This window comes from Penicillium vulpinum, assembly GCF_028829585.1.
Source record: "Penicillium vulpinum strain IBT 29486 chromosome Unknown utg000003l_segment0_segment0, whole genome shotgun sequence".
Classification (NCBI taxonomy): Eukaryota; Fungi; Ascomycota; class Eurotiomycetes; order Eurotiales; family Aspergillaceae; genus Penicillium; species Penicillium vulpinum.
In genome coordinates, this window is record NW_026643243.1 from 1,332,444 (window position 1) to 1,357,010 (window position 24,567).

At 46.5% G+C, this 24,567-nt stretch overlaps 7 protein-coding genes across 7 annotated transcripts; 1 reads left to right on the plus strand and 6 right to left on the minus strand.

Annotated features, from left to right (window-relative positions):
* Positions 1–818: 818 nt before the first annotated feature.
* N7479_005613 (uncharacterized protein) lies at positions 819–1,544 on the minus strand (the record flags this gene model as incomplete). Its single annotated transcript, XM_057253309.1, has 1 exon — positions 819–1,544. One exon carries the CDS (start codon positions 1,542–1,544, stop codon positions 819–821), a length of 726 nt encoding a protein of 241 aa, XP_057107171.1.
* An 888-nt stretch (positions 1,545–2,432) lies between these two features.
* Positions 2,433–3,093, minus strand: N7479_005614 (uncharacterized protein; the record flags this gene model as incomplete). Its single annotated transcript, XM_057253310.1, has 2 exons — positions 2,433–2,452; positions 2,505–3,093. 2 exons carry the CDS (start codon positions 3,091–3,093, stop codon positions 2,433–2,435), a joined length of 609 nt encoding a protein of 202 aa, XP_057107172.1.
* A 2,290-nt stretch (positions 3,094–5,383) lies between these two features.
* On the minus strand, positions 5,384–6,639 carry N7479_005615 (copper acquisition factor BIM1-like domain-containing protein; the record flags this gene model as incomplete). The annotated part of the gene is made up of 4 exons (XM_057253311.1): positions 5,384–5,441; positions 5,784–5,989; positions 6,047–6,360; positions 6,423–6,639. 4 exons carry the CDS (start codon positions 6,637–6,639, stop codon positions 5,384–5,386), a joined length of 795 nt encoding a protein of 264 aa, XP_057107173.1.
* A 141-nt stretch (positions 6,640–6,780) lies between these two features.
* Positions 6,781–7,014, minus strand: N7479_005616 (uncharacterized protein; the record flags this gene model as incomplete). The annotated part of the gene is made up of 1 exon (XM_057253312.1): positions 6,781–7,014. The coding sequence occupies one exon, from the start codon at positions 7,012–7,014 to the stop codon at positions 6,781–6,783; it is 234 nt and encodes a 77-aa protein (XP_057107174.1).
* A 405-nt stretch (positions 7,015–7,419) lies between these two features.
* On the plus strand, positions 7,420–8,464 carry N7479_005617 (SRR1 family protein; the record flags this gene model as incomplete). The annotated part of the gene is made up of 2 exons (XM_057253313.1): positions 7,420–7,924; positions 8,106–8,464. The coding sequence occupies 2 exons, from the start codon at positions 7,420–7,422 to the stop codon at positions 8,462–8,464; spliced, it is 864 nt and encodes a 287-aa protein (XP_057107175.1).
* Positions 8,465–9,824: 1,360 nt separating this feature from the next.
* Positions 9,825–11,759, minus strand: bgt3 (uncharacterized protein; the record flags this gene model as incomplete). The annotated part of the gene is made up of 2 exons (XM_057253314.1): positions 9,825–9,969; positions 10,042–11,759. The coding sequence occupies 2 exons, from the start codon at positions 11,757–11,759 to the stop codon at positions 9,825–9,827; spliced, it is 1,863 nt and encodes a 620-aa protein (XP_057107176.1).
* A 782-nt stretch (positions 11,760–12,541) lies between these two features.
* Positions 12,542–16,511, minus strand: N7479_005619 (uncharacterized protein; the record flags this gene model as incomplete). Its single annotated transcript, XM_057253315.1, has 5 exons — positions 12,542–12,720; positions 12,874–13,560; positions 14,008–15,087; positions 15,226–15,493; positions 16,452–16,511. The coding sequence occupies 5 exons, from the start codon at positions 16,509–16,511 to the stop codon at positions 12,542–12,544; spliced, it is 2,274 nt and encodes a 757-aa protein (XP_057107177.1).
* Between the last annotated feature and the right edge of the window lie 8,056 nt (positions 16,512–24,567).

The window sequence follows — 24,567 nt, forward strand, 5'->3', positions numbered from 1 at the left end:
GAACATATACCCATGTTTAACGTCCCAGTTCAAATGATTTTTAATTTCCTCTTTTCTTCCTCCTCTGTTCACCCTTTTCTGTGGGGGAAGACTTATAGCCTACGATGGCTGTTGTTGTCTTCCCTTCAAAAAAATCGATAATATCTTCGACGATATCTAATCTCTAATGACTGATATACGTGGACCCTTTGGTTTGCTTATTCTGGCTCGCCCTTTTCTTTCGTTCTCCTTTTATTTTGGCTGTGGCCTGTATTCCACTTTTCTCGCTCGCTTTGGGAAGTACTCTGACCTGCAACTGAGTATTATACTTTCCCTTTTACTCTTCTTCTTCTCCTTCTTTACTTCTATTTCTTTTTATTTTCCAGTGTGGCCCATTGGAGTTGCCCGCTTCCATGATACCCTCGTTCTTCCTTCCCACCCTGTATTATTGTCGTTCTTTAATATCTCAACCGTGATCCTTATTAGGACTCTGTGAGCTCTAAAATGAGATGGTGTATCTTTTTGGCCGTTTTCAGACGTGTTTTCCTTTCATAGATTTGGTCAACAAGGAACACAATATGATCTGCCCTAATATACTTCCAAGGTTCGTTATATTTTGAAGTCAAATCAGTAAACGTTGCGCTAGGAATAACAGTCTGTTTTGCTAGTCTTGTTAGAGGTCAAATAATTTATCTACCCAGCGACATAATGTTGGTTTATATCCCGGTTATATATAATCGACTACACATATCAAAATACGAATACTCCTGGACAAGTTTTTGCATTCGAAGCCCTGAAAAATGAACCAAACTCCTATAATGAATATTGCTAACTGCCATTTATAAGGATATCCCCGCTCTGCCTGTATCAAAAAGGTCTTTATCATCACGAGGCGCCGAGCATTCCCGTAGTTCATACTGGCCCTGTAAGAGTGCATCTCGAATAGCACGTTGGTGCTTTCTGAATTGAACAGTGCCCGTCTCCATTCCTGCCAACACATCAAAGTGAAACTGGCGGTGTTCATATTTCATCTGTTCGGCGAACGATAGCTGTTTTGCGACAGCTACATGGGCATAAATATAAGAGATTTGGCAAGCCAAGTGAAGCAACAACATAGCATCATCACTAGGACAATCTAGCCAACTCTCAATCAGTGCATCAAGGAAACCTGGTAGTGTTGGGAAGGACAGATTCCCGTGTGATGAATCCACTGTCAGTGGCACATCGTCAGAATGTGAGTCGCCTCTCAGAGGAAACTTCCACTGTTCAGCCGGAAGAAGAACAGTTATTGTCTGGCCGTTCGGAGAAACAAGTCGCTTTTGTGGGAGCTCCACCTTCGCGTTCCCAATTTTACGTGGCCCTGAATCAATAACCCATCCAGCCTTCACAAGCGATTCGGCTGCCTCGTCAAGGTCCGAGACAAGTAGATAGAGATTAAACATGAATGTGGGAACGCCATAATGGTGAAGAGTATCTTCGAACCAGATGACGTGGGGGACTTGATGCTCAGATAACACCTGACATGGCTTATATCTTCTCTCGGTGTCGGACTCTTGATGGGGCATGACGCAGATGAACCCCGCAACGGTGAGGTGCAGATATTGATTCAAGTGTGGTGGTTGTTTGGTGTAGGGAGCTGATGTTGTAGATTAATGACAAGAAGCGATATCGTCAAGTATCTAAAGGAAGGAGCTTCTCTCGTGACCGACACGGTACAAATAAAACCGGACACGTGACTTGAGGCATCAGTCAATTGCTCAAAGATAATTGAATTGAATGTTAGTTCTAGAAATCTATTTTTATTTTTAGTGTCATACTACTAATAATAGGAGTTAAGCAGAGACGATGTCGCTACTGAGTTGGAAACTAGATTGAAGCAGGGCATGATACCCGAAAACATCATGTGGTAGATATCCAATATCCAATATGTACATACAAGTCATCGATGTCCGCACAGATTGTTGAACTAGCGGATTTGGTCATTTTTAGCTAGATTTTTTTTATTTATATCTAATTTCCCGACCCCAGCGGGTGTTAGCTGCCTGGACTACTGTAAATATATATCCTCCCACTTTCGCCCATCATCTAGAAGGACCTCATCCTCTCCGTCTATCCGAACCCCAATCTGCTGGAGATACGATCGTACCTCTTGCAGGATCTCCCGAAGATTTTCATATTCCCCCTTCCAAGCCTTAAATCAAAACAAAAGAGAGAATGAAAGGCGGCGAGTGGGATGCGCCTTTATATATGTTGAGTGGCATGAGGTTATTAGCGTTCGCCTGGGCTTTGTAGTCACTCCACCGACTAGTAACTTTTCCCCAATAAATAAAAGAAGAGAAATATTGCAGGGAATTCAGAGAAGGGAAGAGTAATGTCCATTCTGTCAAGATAAAATAGACAGTCGTGAATAATTTTTGATTCATAGCAAATATTAAGCTTTTTCGAGAAATGCTCTAATCCCTCGTGAAACAGCCTATAAGCTGTTAGTATGAGTACCGAGATTTCCTGAATCAGATACAACAAACCCCTCTCCAGGTCATAGCCAGCTCCAATCCAAGCTTCCTGGCCACTGTACTTTCGGATGAATGCTTCAACGAACTCTTTGTTCGCATTTGGAACCTCAGCAGCTTTTGGAAGTTGGTCAGGGTGTTCAGCACAATAACCAAGAAGGAACAGAATATCTTGGGCATCGGTTCTCTTCTTAGCCTCACTGGCCCGACTGAGGATAGATCCACATTTTGCATTTAGAAGCAATGCCGGCTTTAGGACCTTCAAGTTTCCGACTGTGATCACTTCGGTCAATTCATCAAATGTTTCCCGGAACAATGCAGGGGGCGCGAGGATCTCAATCTCCACAGGTTCAGCAGCTTTATACCATGTATGGTATGTTCTTGCTTCAACTTCAAAGTCGTCAGAGTGCCGCAACAAATTTCTCACAGCAGGAGTTTGGCCCCTAAGAACAACAAAGTCGATATCCTGGGTTGCTCGCTCGGAGCCTAGCGCTGTACAAGCACTTCCACCAACAAGAGCATACGTTTCGTCACCGAGCGTGTTTCCAAGCGCTGTGAGAGCTTCACGAAGTGCTTCTGGGGCATGCGGGTTCGAGGAAGCCATAACCAAGAAAAGTATTGGTAGGTTGGTAGTCAAGTTTAGATGGCAAATATTTGTAGGTAATAATGGAATGGGTGGTCGTTTGAGATCATCTGATTTGCATTTCCACGGGTCTGCAATCCCCGGGTGCCTATACTACATGTACATGTAGGCAGTTGATATGCAGAAGCATGTCACAAAAATATCCTATGACCAGAGACTGCATTTTGGCTCTGAAGGTCTGTGGGCACACAATCTTGGGATGATTGTAGGCAGTATCTCAACCCGGGGCCCTTCTCACCCTTCTTTTGAGTCGTGCAATTGGAGAGGCAGCACTCACTCACTTCTTGGCCGGGCAGCACCTACCTGATTACTAGCCGCATATCGGCCAAACTTTGCGTAGTTAATTCTCAATATGCTACTAGCACCTCTGACATAAAAAAAGAGGGTCGGGTTCGGGGTGCAGGCGAGAGATGATTTATGCACCATGTATAGTTAACGTGAGATGAAGCGCGGAAGATATGACGTCAATATTTAGTGCCAGTGAACAAGACGCTTAAAAAGGTAAGATAAGCGACCGGTTTCCCGAGGTCTGCCTCCAACTCATTATGCCATTGTTAAGTGTAGTTATTAGTTGGGATGTTGAATCAGTATTTGGAAATAGCCTTCCGCCACTGAGAGCTAGTTGCTGACTTGCTAACACAAATTAAAAGGAGCATGCTTCAAGTTCAGCATATCTCTCTTTATTCATGATATAGAATCTTTAGAGATTCTATTTGCGATTTAATACGCATTGAGACATCTTTCGATAATATGGCTGATAGGTGTGGATCAAAATGGACGAAAGGCCGCTTGGCCTAATGGTTAAGGCACCCGACTCCTATTAATAGCGTCATCGGGAGATTGTGAGTTCGAATCTCATAGTGGTCGTTCTATTTTTTGCTTTCAAATACTATCTATTGTTACCGGTCGAGGACTATCTCTTTTTTTGAACATAAATAAATGAGTGAGGTACTGTTGAGGGCGAAAAGGGAAAAATAATAGACAATTATAGAGAGCCCTTGGGATATTTAAGCCGAAGTGAGACAATTGATATTTATACGGTCGGTCCTAATTGGGAAGGTCCAGACTGTCAACAAACGCCCATTATGGGAAAGAACTCGTTTAAATTCAAATTATCGATACAAAATAGAGCAAAAGTAGCCGTCAATAACATCTCATCTATTTATGTACAAGAAAAGCGCAGACGACATGTCGAAACCGAGCAATACTAACAACAACCAAAAGAAATTTTTACAGATTTCTTCTAACTCTTTCGCACAGAATTTCTTGTTCTCTTGATGTCTTGTCAGCCGCCTTTACAGCTGTGTCTTCTAATCCAAGTCCTCAATGAATCTCATGGCATATAACTCGGCGGCAGACCTTGAAGATGATCGAACGGATTCTCCCAGCTACCATTCTTCAGCCCAAGTAAAGCAGCATTCCTGATTCGAAAATAGTAATCCTCTTTAATCCTGAAAGACTTCTGCATTTCAGATTTTTGTTTAGAGTTGAGTTTGAAACCCCGAGCCTTCTCACATCAGGAACATTCCACTGTGCAATGGCCAACCGAAAAGATTCGCTCGGTACGATTAGAACAGCATCCGCAGTCTCGTGAACAGCAACCTCCTCTTCCAGCACAGTCTTCGCAAAGCACGCTATGAATGTACCACCTTGGATGTGAGCGCCAATAATCGATCCCTCGAGTCAACGGGCCATCCATGAACGAGGCCTTAATCTCCCACCAACGACGTGCTAACATCCAATATTCTTTTGAAAGATCCGAAATCTCCTTCTGTAAACGCTGGATGCGAGTCACCACATCACGAGTGATGGGTACCTCGAGGAGTCCTTGTATGTCCTCTCTCAAGGCCATCTCGTGTTGGGTGTTCTCTCGGAGTTCAAGTTCTTTGAGTAAAAGCCCCATCATGTCAGCATGATTTGTCTTATGATATAGCTCAAACCAGATATTCAATCGGTATTTTTGAAGCGAGGCGATATCCCCGGACCTTTCTAGGTCAAGCTCCCTTTGTAGTTGTTCCCCGAGCAAACACTCGACTCTCGTCATCTTCAATACTCTGATACACTGAAGCCAAAAAAGAGAGATGAACTTGGATAGGATGAATCGGCAAACCTGATTTTCCTTAGGCGAGTGCTGCTTCAAGTGTGTTGACTTTTGATGGGCGTATGTTGGATGTCGGGAGAAATGAATGGTGAGGTCAGGTCAGGTCATCTCCGCATTCCTGAAAGAATCACTTACCGGTGCAAACCTTAACTAATACAGACCAAGAATTGCGATACCGTCATCTGACTGAGCAATAGGACACAGTGGTCTATCAGTTCAACGGTTTTGGAAGCTATTCTATACACGAGCACAATTCCAAAACAACGGGAGCATGCTGAGATTGAAACCTACTCATCCACAAGATTGTTAACAAATTGGACAGGTATATTCGTTCAGTACAACTATAAAAATGAAGTCCAAACACCAGAAAACGCCTGCAAGACATAAGGGATCAATTATATGGTCCATTTCGGAAAGACATAGACATGCAGTATCATCAGCACTGATTTTGAAGCGTCATAGATTAATGAAAACCGGGGTATGGCGCAAAAGAACGACAAAAACAAGGCGCGCGCGCAAATGCAATCAAGCAATCCTGACAGATATCTACATGTACAGGCCGAAGGCGACAGCTAGCAACAGTGACACGACAGCCGCAGCCGACAGTTTCGGGGGCTGTAGCATCGCCGCACCCGAACCAATAGAACTGGTGGTGTACATGTACTCGAAGGTGATAGCCGACGAATTGAAACAATTGTCGCGAGTGACCGTCTCAACAGATGGATCACCATCTTCTGCGAACTCAATGTCCACGCACTAGAGACAAGTCAGTATATTGATTATCAGATCGGAAATAAGGGGGCTGGAACATACATTGAATAGCGCAGCACCGTGCTTGGCGGTCTCGACCAGCTGAATTGTCGCGTAGTCACCTGGGCTAACGCTAATATTGGCTGGCAGAGGAACCTGGGGCAGACACACGGTACCGGGGTAAGGGTTGTTGGTAGGGCCGACGATCTGGAAGGGCGAGACGACCGGGTGGCTCATGTTGGCGGGGATTTCGCCAAAGCCGAGATTGACATAGATAAGGGCAGTGGCGTGGCCAGGGAACCAGCCTGGCTGGAAGGCAAGAGCACCACCGCTGACGGGCCACTTGGTTCGGTTGGTCGACCTGGGCATGCCACCACCTTCAAAGAAAAAATCGAGTCAGTGGTTGGTACATAGGGACGAGTAGATAGGTCTTGCTTACAGGGATAAATCCACTCCATGCCATATGGGTAGATTAAAGAGCCATTCTTAGCATCGTAGGCAACACCGAGACCGTCAGCTTGCTCAACGGTACCGTTGGTGTGGAGGTTGTTTCCTCGATAGCCGGGGTAGGTGATGACGGTGTGAGCTTGCGCCAGGCCTAAGCACAGCAGGAGGATAACGGAAGTCCACCGCGATATGGATTGTGTAAAGCTCATGGTGAGATTGAGATACGACAGCGACAGTGCCAATTTGCAAGAGTTGAACAAGAATTAGGTATTCCAGTCGCTGAGCGAGACTCGAACTCAATTTCTCCGATCGCAGGATAAACGAGGCAGGTAGGAGAGGAGAGGCAACGATTACGGCAAAACGGACACCAAAATCATAGAAATTCCAAGACCAAGGCTAAGCCATGATTTTCGAGGGCTGAACGGTCCTTTTGAGGGGTACCGACCGTTCACTGGGGCGGACGAGTCAGAACCCAGGAGGGCAGATGTGACCGACACTGCAGGGCGAGGCATATGTGACTGGCTCTGGGTGGTGATGAAGAGCAGGGGTAGGCTGGGATCATCACAACCCGCTGCAAGTGCCATCACCTAAAGGGTGATACTGCATGATGATTTGCTGAGCGACCAGCGGTGGAAGCGCCGAGGGGGAGACGCTAACGTTGGAAACAACTTGGGCGCTTACAGAGTGGTGTGCATGTGCTGAGGAACAAGTTCTGAATTGTTGGACTTTTTATTTTCCTGCAAACTATTGCACGCATTCACATGAATATGTATCTCTATCTCACCCTAACCTTGAAATGTTAGTCTGTCTATACTCCGTACTCCCCGGGGACCACCGAGGCCCGTGGGCAGGTAATCCACTTAGTAAGCCCATTAGAGTCCCGCCAAGCCTTCCCCCGCATCTCCAAAAAAAAAAAAAAAGCTTCAAATCCAATATAATCCAATACATCAATAATCTATACAATTATATAATTATATCATATATAAAATATGCCCCACACATCCCACCCCTCTCGCCCAAAACGATCAACCCAAAAACGAACTCAAGTGACCGATGGCGACGGCTGGACGCACGTTGCAAGCGGCAGCAACGTGCGGCGCGTAATGCGCACTCGTCCGCGAGGCACGACTGCAGTCAAGGAATCCGAGTCCAGGATAAGCTCTAATCCTGACCAGCTCGAACCCACTCTGACTCCCGCAGAGGCACCGGGTCGGCTCACGCTGTCCGAGCTGCAGGCGCAGTTCCAGACTCACCGTGAGAGGTGGGAGAGCTCGGAGAGCTGGACTAAGCTGACGGGCGTTTTGGATGCACGGCTGAGGAAAGCGCAGGAACAAGCTTCTGCTCATTCCGCCCCGGCCCGCTGCCCTGTTGACGCTATTGTCTGTATTGGGCTTGGGAGCCCTAGTGGGTTCTTGCGTGATGGATGGGTTGATAGGCGCGCTGTGTCGCTTTATCAGCTTGCTGCGCTGGCGAGCATTAAGGATCAAGTTGCTTGTTCGTTTCCCGATCTTTTTGGACTTGGTTTTCGTGCTTTGGTTTTGCTTGGATATATTCTTCAGCTATATCTTGGATCTTTTTGCTATGCCTTGGATCTACATCTGATCTTGTTCATTACTTCGACCATCGTTGTTGTATACCCATTATATTCCACGCTAACCACATACCGGAACCATAGGCACTACATCCTCCAATCTCAAAGTCTACGCCCAAGACCCTGTCTTCAACAACTTAGACGAATCCCTCCTCGCAGCCCTAAATATAACAGTTATCAAACACCCAGAGGCCTTCTCGCACATCACGGCCAACACAATGCTTTTCTGCCCCGGCGCAGAACGCAAACACCTCGAATTGTTGCTGCCGTCAAAGCCGTGGCTGTTGTTCGGTGGCCCACTCGAGCATGCGGATTCTGGTGGTGTACTGCAAGGTTATGTGGATGGGTCTGAGTCGTATTGTTTGCCGGTGTTTGAAGCGCTTGAGCACGCCTTTTGGAATATGAGGCTATATTGGCTTGCGGATGTGGTGAGCGAGGAGTGATATATAAAAGTTTTTGGCATTTTGGGCATTTTGGTTTAGTATAGATGCATGGGGTTATAGACTAGGTATATAGGTATGCATGGGATTGGCGTTGGTGTTGTTCATTCTTGAGATTGAGTCAAATATCATGGTTCTTCCCATATAAATAGACTTGGAAGGTTGGAAGGAAAGTCGGTGCCTGCCTTTTTTTTGGAATAGAACTCGTCGCCCGCCTCAGTCTCCCCATCGCCTTAGGCTTTGATGAGTTCCTTCCTTTTTGGGCTATTCGTCACCCACCCCCATCGCCCTCACCCAGAAGGTAAATATAAATACCTGGGCCCTCCCATTTCTCTCTCTTCTTCTTTTTCCTTCTTCAACCACTCCAGGTCCACTCTGTGGTTCCTGTTGAGTATCATTTGATTTTTTTGACCGGCTGATCAGCTCCAATACATATTCAACATATGTCTATACAGTCCGATGAAAGGTTGTCCTGAGGACTCTGGCGGATATCCTATGGAAGCTCAGGCTAGACTGCGAGTGCACCAGGCATGTCTATGCAGGCTCCCAACTGGCAGCCTTTGCGATGACCTCTGCGGGTTATCCTGTACGTCTGGGCACTGTAGGGATTCGCCGGGGGAGTTGAATCAGCCTTAGAAGGTGCTCTGCTTTCATCTCCTTCGATCCAATTTTTGGGACCAATATTACAGAGACAGCTCTCTGTTGTCTGAAGATTTTTCTGAGGACACTTTCTTCAAGGTTCCACTTTCATTGTTGTATGTTGTCTTGTTCGTATGTCGTCTTATAACACCGTAGCAGCTAAGGGTACAAAATGATAATCACCAACGAATGAAGCAAGTGGATACATGTATGGTAGTTTTTATAGGTATTCCGAAACTGATGAATTGACATATTATTTACATAGAGCCCGAGCATAAGTAGTATATATAGCTACGGAAAGCAAGCATAAAAATCATCCCTGTGAATATCCCATGAAGACAAATATCCACCACAAAGATATTCAAGACCCTCATAAATGCAAAGGAAAGGAATGAGACCAAAGAAGATATGTAAGGTAAGATCAAGCATGCCCCGAAGACGAGCAGCAATGCAAAGTCTGCAAGCAAAGAAAGGACAGGAAAGATGATAAACCGCCAGACAGGGAACCCCGAAGATTTTGAATGGAAATGAAGATGAAATTTGAGGAAAAGTGCGAGGATGAGAGATGAGCAGCATCGGGGGTTCCGGTATCAGAAAGAAAAACGCCAGTGCAGAGGAAAAAGAAATAAGCAAATCAAGAGTAAGATAACAATACATATTCACATAAAACAAAATTTCATGATCATGATTCCATAATAGAGCCACGGCTGGATCAGACAGCACGTTACGAGGCAATCTTGCCACCGCAATCTGGGATCTTGAGACCCTTCTTGAGTTTGCGTCCGGGGTCCATCAGACCCCATTTATCCTCCCATTCCTTTCCAGGCGTGTTGAACTGGATTTTCCATGGTTCGTCGAAAGCCTCGAACCTGTAGAGAGTGTTAGTGATCTGAGCATAGGAGTTGACGAGCCTGAATAGACCGATGAACAACAAAACATACCAGAAATAATCCGTTCCATTTTCCAGCGCCGGACAGATCCAGTCAGCCATGAAAGTGTTCATATTCTCGATACTGGCGACAGAACCAGGCGTCTCGTCGTCACAGACCTTGCTATCACCGCAGTCCTTGCCGCCGTCACTGGGCCATCCAACCTCTGAGATGATCTGCTTCTTATTCGTGCCCTCGGTCAAGATGACATCGTGGCTCTGCCAGAAGTTCCATGTCCAGGCAACAGCCGCAGTGACGTTGACGCCAGCGAAGAAGGGATGGACGTTGGACATGACGACGTCCACTTCCTCGACTAGCTCCGCATTCCAATTATCACCGAGGTCGGAGGTGGCAATCGATAGATCCAGGTTGCGCTTCTTGACCTCGCTTGTGACATCTTTGATGTAGGAGATCAAGGTCGTTTGGGCAGATGCCTTGCTATCACCGGCGCGGAAGAGGGCTTCATTGCCGACAATGACACCCTTATAGATGGACGTGTCCTTGGTGTCATCGAGGAGCTTGTAAAGGTGTTTGATCTGTCGTTCGGTGGAGGTGATGTTGGAGTCAATCCATACGCCGAGCCAAAGTTTCATATCCTTCAACTCGAGACGATCGATCGCGTGAAGAACCATTTCAGTCTGATTGCAGTCCGTACCGTAAAGACGCACCGTATTAGTCAACTGCGACAAGACAGCCATGTCCCGGGTAACGTTATTCTGCGACGGAGGCCACTTCACACACTCCGGGTACTGCACGCCCCAGGGCGTGTAGTCCATCCCAGGGAAGACCTTGTGTAGATTCACGTTGCCCATCAGAGCCTTGATCTCCGAGGAATCCTTGTCGAGGTCTCCATGAGTCTTCGAATCACCCGTAGCAGTTTCGTCGTTGCCAGACGTTGACTTATCCTCCTTATGTCGACTGCCAAGTGTACCACCCACGGCACCACCGATAATCGCGCCCAGAATAATAACCGCAAGACCAATACCGACAATCCAGCCCATCTTCTTGCGCCCCTCCTGTCCATTATTTGGTTTTCTCGCTGACCCCCTCCCAGCACCGCCCTCCAACCCACCAGGAACAGAGTTATACGCGACATCAGCATTCTTTTCGCGACCAAGGAAGCCCTTCAGCATGCCACCACCCGCAGCGCCAGCTGCCGCGCCTGCCGCAGCAGGCCCCCGGTTGCGCGGGGGACCAAAGTCCTCATCCCCATCATCGGCGATATCATCGGGGTTGATATTCGACATCTCGCCATTACTGTACGCGGTCGAGTGACGATAATAAGGCCCGTCAGCGACACCAGAATACGGCACGGGGTATTGGTATGTGCTGTGTGCCGGATCGCTCAGATGCACCGAGGACTGACTGGGCGTCTGCATTGCAGGCGATGCGACCGGTCCGCCTCTCGCCATGTTCCATGCGTGGGCGTGTTCTGGATGAAACGAGTCTGCGCCTGCATAAGGTACGTAGGGTGTGTCTGAGCCTGTTGTGTTGTAATCGCGCTCTGCAGGGCCGGTGTATCCGTCATTTACGCCTCGAGATGCGTCGATGCCGCTCTGGCGACTGTGTGTATTTGCGATTCCTAGGGCGATTCCGCTGATGCCGCCGCCCGGTGAGGCGGGACCAAGGTTGTCCATTCCTGGTGTGATGGTGTGGTTGTCGCGGGAACCGTAGGAGTAGCCATGAGATGGAGGTGGTGGAGCGTCCATTTCTATGTCGTTTGAGGGCATTTTGGAGGCTAAGGTGGTCCAGTGCCAAGTTATGGACTGGACTTTGAAGAATAAAAGTTGAATGAGTTGAACCCGCGAACGGAGAAAAATGCAGAAAAAGTGCCAAGAACAGAAAATATTACGGATGCAGTGGAATTCGCTGAATTCGAAACTGAGACAAGGGGAATTTGGAATTCGAATGGGCTGAAAGATCAGACAATAAACAAGATTAAGACAAGACAGCCGAGTACAATAGGTTAGCGGATAAATAAGAGGCGTGGCCGGGACAACGGGAAAGCTTCATTTGGATGGAATCACCTTGGATTAGCTAAATCACCTGAATCACCTGGGGCACTTCGATCACTTCGATCACTGAAATCACTTAGATATTATGTCTATTATTGGTAACCATGAACATGGTTACTGTCCATAATTTCAGCATCCCAGGGTCCTTTCCCAGGGTCCTACCTATATAGTGGTCCACAGTGGGTTCGTGTCATTACTATTTTTATCTACACATGGCAACTGTCAATTGTAGATTTGGATTTCTCTATATAAAAGCACATTCATATATCTCATTCAACGTTAAAGTAAAAGTCGTGGTATCATCTGATATCCTAGATATCAATCGTATCCCTTGTCCAATTCCTCCTATTTTTGGAATTTTGATGTTTTCTCCCGCAAACCATCAACGCCCTCGCATACCTCCGCAAACGGTCAAAATAGTGAAACACAAGAACAAAACTAAAAAAGTAAGAAAATAGATATGAGCAAAAGAAAACCATCTAGCCTTGAACCTAAGTTCAACCTTCAACTTCCTCCGCACTCCGCTGCGCAGCATTATCCGCACCAGACTCTAGACGACGCCCGCGCTCTAGGAATCGTCGCTTGCCACGACGAGTATCAAAATGATCCGGGATATCACCCGAATCCTGGCCTGCAGCGAGCATGCTGCTTCGCATTTTATCGCGATAGGCATCCACTATTCGAAAACGATTAGCGGGGTCTCTCATTTTTGTCTCAGTTGTAGTCAGATTGTGCATGGGCACGTGTCGATGGGTTCCGGGGGAACAAAAGTAGATCAAGCAAAAAAGGGATAAGATACGATGAAAATAAGAAAAAAGTCAACACTTACATGACCGCTGCAAGAATAGCATCCGTCCCGCAAACACACGGCTCTGGCTCCAGCTCATACGGTAACCGAGATCATTTAGCATCAGTTCCTTATGATGTTTTCTGCGGGAGAGCTTCGGCACCTCGATCTCAGTATCGGCGTCCAGTGACGGTGCAGGCACAGTCGTGCGGCCGACAGTCGATGCTTCAGGATCATCTGCCTGCTCAGCATCATCACGGAAGAAACGCTTAGCGGGGACAACGCGGTTCTCATCGCGCATCTGGATGGGAAAATAAGTGCGCGGATATACTGCGTTTGACTCGCGGTAGGAGTCCGGGATCTCATCCATGTTGACCTTGTCAAGGACGACCTTGACGCGCACGCGGCAACCGCGCTGCGGGTCGTCGACTAGGATGAATTTGCGGCGTTTGCCATCTGGAAGGTGACTGAAGAGGTCATCGTTTGTTGGACCTTGCTCTTCGATGTCGTGGTCAGCTGAGTCCATGCGGGCAGAGGTTGCAATTGTATGGCGGCTGAGTGAGGTGAGGCTGTTGTCACGGAGGAGAGGGGGCATGGAGGGACCGCTGGAGCTACCGCCCGGGGTTAGGGTTGTTGGGGCGTCATGGAAGATGTGAGCGGGCCGCAGATCAGGGATTGAGGGCTGTGGAAGGCGAGTGTCCATGCTCCGATGGCCTGAGTAGTCTGTGCCTATGGGGAGGGGGACAAGAATTAGCCTACGCTGTACAACTGCATGTTTGACATGTCGGGGAAAGGAGCTTCCAAGGAAAGAAGAGCCAAAGCACAAGAATCGCGGCGTCAAATGATAAAACGGCGACAAAGAAGTGAAGTTGAACAGGGTATGAAATAAAACAAGAACAGCTGCGGACCAGATAGGGATACAAGAGAGACACATCTCATATAACCGTGAACACATCCTCATACACACATACACACACACACCATCAGAGCGGAGAAGGCACAAAACTCCCACATATACACATACAACCAGGACACGATCCGGTCCAACAATAATAAAAAGTCCCAAGGAGAAGATACATGAGTGATCCCGCTGCTCTTTGAAGAGAAAAGAAAAGAAGAAAAGAAAAGAAAAATATCGAACAAAGCACAAAGCACATCACATGTGGTGAAACATACCGCTAACTTCCTCATTAGGACTACCATCAGGTTGATGATGATGATGCATCTGCGGTGGACCCATCGACATGGGACCCAAACTTGGGCGGGGAACAGGAGCCGGCATAGCACTCATACCCGGACCAGGTGGACCGCTTGGACCAACGGGGCCTTGCTGCGCCATATGAGCAGACTGAGCGGGGACCGACTGTCTTCGATTAATCTTAGCCATACGACGGACACGTCTGCTACGCAGTCTCGGGTCCTGGTTGCTGTTGCGCCAGCTATCAACAGCACGCTGGATCAAACCACGCTTGCCCCTCAGAGCGGGATTCAGCTCGGCCAGCGCCCAGCCGACGGCATTGCATTCTGTTTCATAGACCAGCCGGTTCCCGCGGTATTGGTCCTTACTGCAACAGGCGCGCGGGTACACGCAGTTCTCCGTTTTGAATTCTTGCGTGAGCGTGTCCACGATAACGGATTCCACGTCACAACGGATGGTGTATTCCATTTTGACCCGGTCTCGGGAATATTCAAAGGCAATCCACTGCACGCCATTGCTGTCCTGTCGCACGACTAGCGGGGTCGTGGCTGGGATAGGGCCTGGTGCCGCGCTGGAAGTGGTGCCGCCCATTGGTGGGCTTGCATGTGGGTTGCTTGCAGACATTGCGTGGCTGTTAGTTGCCGTGAGAGGAGGGTTCAGCATTGTTTGCTGTGGAGTGGTGGGGTGCTGGGAGGAATCGAGTTTCATGATGGGGCTGCTAGACATGCCGGAGGTAGGGATGTGGGGGGATTGGTGTGGTGGCACCTGGGATGGAGCTTTCTGAGGGGGCATCATCAATGGCTGTGATGTAAGAGGGTGATGTTGCTGGGGTGAATGGTGTGCCCCATATGGTGAGGGCTGAACTGGGTTCATGGGCGAATATGGAGGATAGGCGAACATCTGCGGTGGCATCTGTGGCGACTGCGAGTACATGTTGCGCCCATGTTGTTCATGCGGTTGAGAAGCTACCGAGGCTGGTGAGCTTGATTGAGGGGTGTGGTAAATAGAGGGATAAGGTCTCTGCATTTGAGCGGTAGATGCCATGAGGTCAGGTGGCCCTAATTTGAAGATTAGTTGATGTCTTCTAGAAAAGGATGGCCAAAAGCGTTAAGAAAGCCAAGCACCATGTGCGTCATTTCTCAACGCTGAGAACTTCTCACTGCCAAAAAAAAAAAAAAAACAAGAACTGTGCTTACCACTAGAAGGGTAATGTGACGACGCTGGAGTCGTTGTATAGGGAGAATGGGTGGGGTAGTAGGACGATTCTTGGGGTGGCGGTCCGTAAGGATTATGATTGTGCAGGGCTCCGTTTCCTAATGGATGGGGCGGAGGGTATGTGGTAGGAATAGAAAGAGAGGGCTGAACAGGCGAGGCAGGGCCTTGCTTCTGTGGTCCTAGATTGGATCGAGGTTGTAATGCCTGAGAGTGTTGAGAGCCGGGACGACCAGAGTTGCCGTGTCGAAGCTGTAGCAGAAACACACATCAGTGACTGGGACTCCGATAGCCAGCCCCGAAAGGTTGCTAGAAAGATACGACAAGCAAGATTCAACCCAGAAAATGCACAGTGCTACAAGCCGAGAACGTGGACGTAGGAAAGAAAGAAAAGGAACTTGTAAACACAGCCAGAAGTGTCCAGGGTGACATCAGCGTATGACTCCTCCGGTCTGGCGTGGAAATTTGAATCTCGAAGGTATGCAGAATCTCATCATCATCAAGGTGAGGGGTTGGATTGGGCCACAGATCAATGGTAGTCCTCGAACAGGGATGGTCTTAGGTGCGTAACAAATAGTCCAGGGTATAGCCGGGATAGTCCGTCCAGGACTAAAGAATAGCATGGATCTGTGTAGCCTTGGTGTGTCCTTGATATCGCGAGTGGGGTGTTTTTTTTCCTTCCGAGGGGACAAAGCACGCAGAAGCTGGACCATGTAGATAGCACTCCCAAGCCGCTACATGGACTTTAGGCATTGCTTTTTTGCTCTCAATTGAAATCATTTCCTTTGTATGGTCGAAGTGAGGCTCTAGTCGGAGCAGGGCTTTGGTGGGTCCGGACGAAATGCATACAAATGGGAGCTCCATAAGTCATGACCAGCGCCATATTGATATCGGGTTCAATAGCTTCCATCCTGAGTTGGTGGCCGTATTCCGGAGCATTGGTAATGCTAATCCTGCACAAGATCGAGGGTAAAGGAGAAATAAGTCGAGAGAGGAAATCCAAAGGTATGATAGACATCCAGGTGGGCGAGAAGAGGCAACCCCACTGGATATAGAGCTTCCCGGTAACCACATATAGAACTCAAGAAAGATAGGAATGATATTGAATAGGAAACATCTCACAGAATCTATAAGATAGGAAACTCGAAAGGAAAAAAAAAAAAAGATCAGGTACTGCGCAATATGAAATGATACTCACGGGATCATCAACAGAATCTTCCTTGTACTTCGTCGTTGGAGTACCAAGGTCGGGCTGTACCATGCCAGTCATGAACGACGTCTCTCACGGCCCAGGACAGAATCCAGAACTTGTAAAGAGTACACAAGATTGAGAAAGAAAGAACTGGGATGGGGGTTTCTTTTTGGGAGAAAGAGAAGGTAAAAATAAAAAAACAAAAAAAGGTAAGGTAGACCACGAGGGCGATCCCGAACTGAGGCTAAACAAGAAGCTGCGCGACACACTAAGTGACTGGGGTTCAGGGGGCCGTGTCAATGTGAAGGCAAGTGGAGGGTCCAGGGTCGTTTATTTAGCTGCACCCTTCATTCTTATTTTATTCTCGGAGGCAAAACCTCGAATTTCTAAAAGGAATAAAAAAGGGTTATTTTTTATAATATAAAGAAAAGAAATATAAAGGAAGTAAAAAAAAGAAAAAAAAGGAATAGAAAATATAGAAAAATTATAGAAAAAATAGTCAAAATAGTGAAATATAAAAACAAAACAAAAAAAAGCCCAATATGGAATAATATAGGAATAATATAGGAATAATATCTAGGAATAATATCTAGGAATAATATGGAAATAATAAATAAAATAAAGACCAAGGAGTAAAAGCCCTTGAGCGTATTAGAATCTTGTAACTAGCGGGAAAGTGGTGTAATAGACTACCCTCGAGTCCGGTAAACATCCGAGCCTCTTTAAAATTAAATGTGTCATCAGTCTAGCCGAGATGAAAGAAGAGAAAATAGACGCTTGGGGATGATGTGCAGACAAAGAGAGTGGGGAAAGGATGTGCTACGGCCAGTGGAGTGAAAATCTACTTATACTACAGTTAGGGCAAGACTTAACGGCTTGAACTTCTCGGATCCGGTGGAAACATCATGATACGTCCATTGATATTTTGATATTTTGTTTTATATATTAGAAGAAAAAAAAGAAAGTAGAAAATAAAATAACAGACCTGGCATGTTCAGGCAGGATTGTGATTGCGCAGTTCAACGTCAATGCCCCATAAACAGGCGCCGATGCTTAGAAATAATACAAAATAAATAGAAGAGAAAACACGAAAGAGGGGGAGAAAAAGCCTCATTCTCTACAACTTACCTATAACATCTCACTGTACTTTTTACATTGAAAGTACTCAATGGACGGGCAAATCCGTTTCATGACGTTCAAGATCGAATAACATCCAATGACCCACCACGAGGTCTAGAATACTGAAGATTGGCATGGTGGACCTCGGGATGGGACTCGAGGCTAAAAAAACAAAGCTAGTTGACGTTGCCCTCGGATCGTGCACAGGTCAGTTTCAGGTACGGCTTGGGCTGAGAAATTTCTCGTCGGAGTATATCGAAGATCGGCGGAATAATACTTCAAAAGAGTAAATGAATGAATTAAAAAAAAAGATTTAAGACGGAATTCCCTTATTTCGAAGACGCGTACGGAGTACTAGTATAGTAAGTTACACCGATCTCTCAGCTGCTTCTTTCCACGGCCCAATTGTCTAAATAGAAAAATTCAGCTCGTCTAAATAAACTCGAAACAGCCTAACGGCGCCCATCACCATTCTGTTTTGCCCAGTGTTCATGGGATCCGTGTAACCATGTCCCAGTCTCAGGTCGACCCCCATGAACTAGTATGGGGTACGGAGTACGGAGTACTCCATATGAAGTAGGGTTAATAGGGCCCTGCTTGATAAGCTATTACAAAGAAAGTCCCACCTCCCATATACGCGTCTATATCCCAGAAAAATAACAGGCACGATCGAGTCCCTCTTTTGGACGCTAACGCTAGAAGAGCATCAGTTTCGTCGTAAGAGCCAATCGAATTGAGATACACCCTCAGGGATGCGGGCCTCCACCCGGGTTCGCTCTATACCGGAAGGTACTCTAGTGGCATCTTAGTGGCATCTTAGTCAATCTTGGCATTTTTCATCCACTGTGGTTCGAGAAAAAAAAGAAAAAGAAGAAGAAACGCGAAGAGAGACAGGGAAAAAAAAAAAAGAAAGAGAAACCTCCCCCTCCCTTCATTTTCCCAATTTTCTCCGGTCTCTGACACCAGTCGATATGCATGACACTTGAATCCTTTCCAGCATTTTGGTTTGCCCCTGTTCATGTGAAATGGTTGGCACGCTAAATGCTAGGCACCCATTTCTGCCTATACAAGTGGCTCTCGATTGGATTTAATTAAATTTTTATACTCGGTTACCCTAGTCCCTTTGTACCCTTCTTTGTACCTCTTGGGGGGTGGATCCTGGCACGGACTAAGGACCCGTGGACTATCCTCGGAGGTAATAACGATAATCGTCCATGGCTCAGGATTGCAAGGATTGTGAGTTTGATATAGAAGATTTGACTTTCCACTTTGATTCATTTCAAGGTGTTTTTTCTAAAACCAAGGTACGGGTAACCGGCTCATGAAGCTCTCGCCTAAATCTACAATATACAGCGTTACAGCGTTGTAGCGTTGTAACCTGGTTAACAGGAAAAGGAAAGCAATGGTGTCGATTGTTGCGCAGTCACTTTGCATGAGGATGAAATTACGGGCGTACAGAAATCTAACTTCGGAGGTTTACTGGACCATGCACACAGAAATAAAAACCAAAAGAAAACCAAAAAGAAAAAGAAATTTAAACTGTCTGAGAGAGTGCTTCCAGAATCAGGCTAGTCGTCCAGCAAGACAATAAAGACGCGGAAAAGTTAGGGTTGGAATGCACCAATGACTTTCTGCCCAATGGATCTTCAAGTAATGCGGGATTCGAGTGTTCGAGGCATCAGGAACTCACAGAGTCAGCCCTGAAGGTTGGAGCTAAAATTAAGTGCACGGTTGCATGGTCCCCCTTTTTTTTTTTCTGTTTTCTTAAGAAAACGGTGCCATTTCCCACAGAGCACTGTTATTGGTACAGTCTATGATCGATGATCCCGCGGTCTTCCGTCGCGTTAAGCCGTACCCGCAGTCCCACATAATTCTAGGATTCTCCATACAAAGTACGATATAAATGATTAACTTGGAAATTTCGAAGGCGATATAGCCAGACCCACATGGTCTATGCGGACTTCTCCGTGGAATCTCCATGGCATGTTTAGATATGTCAAGCACCTATGAACATTATCTTTTCCAAGTTATCTTAATTCCAACCAAAGCTGAGACGAAAAAAAAAACCAAGTCCACCTGACATTAAATTGTTACACACAGTGTCACTGATCAAAGTGGCTGGACAAACCGGGGACGATATCGGGGACGAACCAGAGGGTAAACCCCTGGGCGGATCAACCGACAATCCTGGCCCCCTTTTTTGCTCTAAATTGTGCCACTACCGCCCCGGATCGACTGTGGATTAGAATGGTCCAGAGCATTGTTAGGTCCTTTTTGTAAATATACCTATTTGCCGAGACGGTTAGGACCTTCGCTAAATTACTTTTCGTGCCGGTCTCCCGTCTCGATCTGTCGATCCATAGAGGGGTGTACGTCATGTTAGGACAAAGACCCCAGGTGGCCTGTGCGAAAGGTGACACTGTTTGAAATTGGGCCTTTTTGTTTTTCATCTCTTATGCGGGAAAACTAAACCCTAAACCCGATCAAGCAAGAGAAGCTGCCCAGGTGGGATGGTTACTTTGTCAAAATGTGGCTTGAACTAAGTGAAATGGCTAATGCTCTCTGCGGATATAGTTCAAACGCGCCATCTAGCGCCAACATCCAACCGGGTGACTACTGCAAGTAGATAGAGCTCATGTACTTCGTACCCGTAGGTTGTATTCACCTCTCGGGGATTGAACCCCCGAAACAGAAATATCCGGGACGAGTCCTCCGTGATCTTTTCGTCGCTTGATTCTTTGTTTTATGATCGACACAAGAGAATTGATGCAGACTCAAGTTTGAAGAAGTACCGACATCCACGTTGGCCTAGGGGGAGGGGGCTGTAACCCTTACTTCTTGCAGACATAGTAATGCAGGCGAGCTGTCTTTCCCCCTTTCACCTCTAGAACTAGCTTGGATTCCTGCGAGAAATTTTCCATGAACAAGCCACTCCGAACTCCGGGGAGATACATACCGGAGCTCGGCAAGATGTCGAAACCGATATGTCCGATCACTCAATATGAACGCTCGGCCCCGAATATATGTGAACATGGAACACCAATGGACACTGGGCTATAAGCCACAATCTAGTAGATCGCGGGTCGGGCTATAGTGTACGGAGCATGTACAAGGGAATCAAATTGAAGTCTTGATAGTTCTTGGCCACTTGGCAGGCGTTGTTTCATGGATCCGTTTGGATATTGATTCACTCCATTTAACAATTGAAAATATTTATTTCTGACATTTGAGATTTGACTGCCCCTAAATTAAAGTTGGCATACCCTGGTCTTTCGTCCATGCGGATATTGACCTCCCTGCTTAGTCTGCTTAGTCTACAATGATCTGCCACAGGGCTGTCAACGGCTTCAATTCCTTGAAGAATCTACCGCACTTTTTATTATATTACTCTGTATATTACTATACCAAAATTTACAGGCTGATGTCAATCAAATCAAAAGAAAAAAATAAAATAAAACATTCTCCGCACTCCGGATCACCCTAATACGGATATGGCCCAAACGGACCAAGCGGGATGGCGCCGAGAAGAGGAAATGATAACCGTGTCATAATAAGAGCCTTGAATCGCCTCGGCTCTCTTCGAACTCGTTCATCGTTCCCATCTCTTATATTATAATTCTGAGAATGGTACGGAGTAGACGCGACACATACCTAGTTCGATAGATCGTTTAACGGCCCCACCATCCGGATCCGAAGAATGGAGCTCAGAACGTGCGAGTAAATTTTTAAAACAAAAATCATGTTTAGCCGAGCTTTCGCTTCTTTCTCAACGTACTTTGTACAGCCAAGAGACACAATCTGAAGGTCATCACACCGGTGTACTCCGTATTTCCTCCGACCCCAGCCGCTAAAAGCCGTGGGGAATAATCGGGGAAAGATCATAACCCGGGGGCCGACCTAATAATATTATTTTGGAGGATTGTCTCATTTACATCCAATAAAAAATATATGGTGGTAAAGCACATGCAGATTCCATGAGTAATTCCAGTTGCAACTGCGATATGTGGTCATAGTCGTTACATGTGTTTCATCTCTTCCACACACACTCTCTCTCCACTGTTTCATTGAACCCTTTTCGAAAAAGTTTCTAGCCTGAACCATAAGTCAAAGCCAAAATACTCAAAAGCTACCTAGTTCTCACCGCAAACTGCAAAACTTTGTGAGCCATCCCATGTGGAAGAAAGTGTTAAGATATGCATGTGGGCGGAGTAGCACATCGCGTGGCAGTTGAATTGTTTCAGAGTCTTTGTGCTATCTTCAAGTTGGGAGTTGGGGAGAAAAATCCAAAAAAAAGGGTACATATTCATTATCTATGACAGACATGGACATTTTCGAGGCTGATCGCTGCAGAGATGGCGGGGAGGATGACAATTACCATACACCGGTCCTATACTTGGCATTATACGGAGACCGCATCAACTGATATGCACACTGCACCGTTTAATCGTGATTGTCATTTGCCGTATGTTGCATTAGATCGTAGCTATCCCATGTAGCCTACGTCAGAGGCCCCGGGAAATAACATAAACCCCGAAATTGTCGCTTTCCTTGTCCTATAATAAGCCCGTATATCAATGATAAGCACTGAATCACTCGATCGCAACTAATTCGTCCCCCCTTGCCCCCCCTCGTCGCCCCCCCCCCGGCCCCATTGACAATCCAATGAGACAAATCGGGGTTAAGGTCAGATGTGTCAAGATGTCGGAGGCAGGGGGGTCAAGTGAGCGCGTTTGTGTTTGCTTTTTTTTGGCTTTTGCCCCCATGTGCCACGACGATCTTAGACGAATTCAGGAGGGTTGCACCCATTCAACCAATCTTGATTTTTTTTTTGTCCGTTGAAGGCGTAAATAGCAATATAAAATTACTTCAGCCAAACTATATCCCGTAACCCGTTGGCGGTTTGGCTGATATCGTAATCAATCCGGAGATTCCCCATATGGAATCCGGAGTTGCGGAGTATACGAGAGAAGAATGGGAAATTAGAAATCACATTCTGACGTTAGAAAGATCGAAGGATCGGCACGTTCTCTTAGGTTTCATCTCCACAACGGAGGTAAGCACTGTATATGGACAATTCATGGGAAAGAAACCAGATTGGACAATTCCCTGCCCTAAGGTATACAATCTAATAAGTCGAATCCAAACCCATGTACCGAGCAAGATCCATCCCGACAGCCAAGCACACGGACCCAAAAGCCCTGGGTCTGGAAACAAGCTCTCTCTCCACCTTCCTTGATTTGATTTTCATTATGGAGATCGACTTTCTAGATTTCAAGGTCAACTTTTAGCTCATACTATTGTCTACTATCATACGCTGTGGTGCTACTTTTCCCCAGGTGGACTCCCCTATTTCCCCCTCCCTTCGCCACAATCATGACTCGCACATACCTAGATTGCTACCCGGGTTTCCATCGCCATCCATTAACAGGCAACGGCTAACTCCACAGATTTGGGGTCCTCAAATCGGATGTGATTTCACATCCAGATGGCTGTCTCCACAGTAATAGTGCATCATCGTATATCGTATACTCCCGTACAGTATGCAGCGTATCAGTGTTGCTCTACAACATACACTATTACACTGGTTCTTGGTCTTCCTGTTTATATGCGGCATATTAAATGCCGCATATACCATACGTATATGGCGTAGGATAAATCAGCCTTTATCAGCCTCGGTCTCGGCGACTTATGGCTTGGATGTGATGAGAACATTGTATGTCCCTGATTTTATCAAATCTCTAAACATACTATAACTGTTTCGGTAGCCAATATCCGAGTACGGAGTACAATACGGGATAATATGGTTATGAACACTTAGATAACTTGTACCTATATTTATACTAGGAATGCAATGTATATTTATAACCACAGGTCTTAAATGTTGGTACGCCCATCCCAACCTATATTTACTCTATTATCACTATGTTCCCCCGGGCAAATTGCAAGCTAGTACAAAGCCTTGAACAGGGGAGGGGTAGTTCATTAGTTCATTATCCCTTTACAGTATAATCTCGAGGCCAGGTGGACAAGGTATCAATTTGGGACTATTTACTCCGGATATACGGGGCTTTAAGGACTTGATTAGAAATCTGTAGATATACAATCTTCTTTTTTTATGCCTCATTTACAATCAGTCAATTTCCACTATCACGAGAAGTGCACCGGTCAAATCCGACATCAACGCAGAAAATCCTCAAATGTTTGCCAGTGGCGTGTGTCTAGAACCTGCAGCCACTATGCAACAACAATAATCTAAGTGTTCTCTCCCCCCCTTTTTTATTTCTACTTTTGTTTTTCTCGAGTTGACTTCCTCAATTGGATTGGTGGTTTCTTTTCTTTTTCTTCGGTGATCAGCCGTGAAATGGGAGGGTTGGGATTTAGGCGCTGTTGGATGTTCCCGGTGGGGGTAGATAGACACTACTCCGTACTCTACTCTGTACTCCGTGTTTATACTTAGAAAAAAAAGGAGGGAAAAAAGAAATCATTGCGTTCTGATACAATTGTGGTTGCGTGGCACTCTTATTTGCTTTTTGACCTTACCCTCCTACGCTTTTAGGAAGGGCGCTTGAGTTGCGTTTCATTAGCGCTCTCGTGCTCTCGATAGGTGCAGACATTCATACCGCAACGAAAGAAGTAAACATCTAGAAGTGGGGATGCCCAGCTGCAGATTCCTTCTTTCTTCTTTCCCTCTCCTCAAATAATGTAATAACATGACTACATCGGCAGACCCCCATTGTATCAATCTAGAAAGAAATGAGAGTGACACAAAAGCTGAAAAATCAGATGCGAGAACGGAAAGTATTGTCACGCCAATCCATCCAATGAGCCGCGCGACTCGGAGCCTGGGCCATGTTGGATGTGGGCCAATATGGGTCGCTATGGATGGATTTGGGCGCTGGCGCGGGTGGCCTAGCGACCGATCATCGTTGGGTTCCGCAAACAAAGACGCCGGTGTTTGATTGGGCCGGAAAGATTCTAGCGGCGTGTTGCGCTGCATGTGCAGGCATTGTTGATC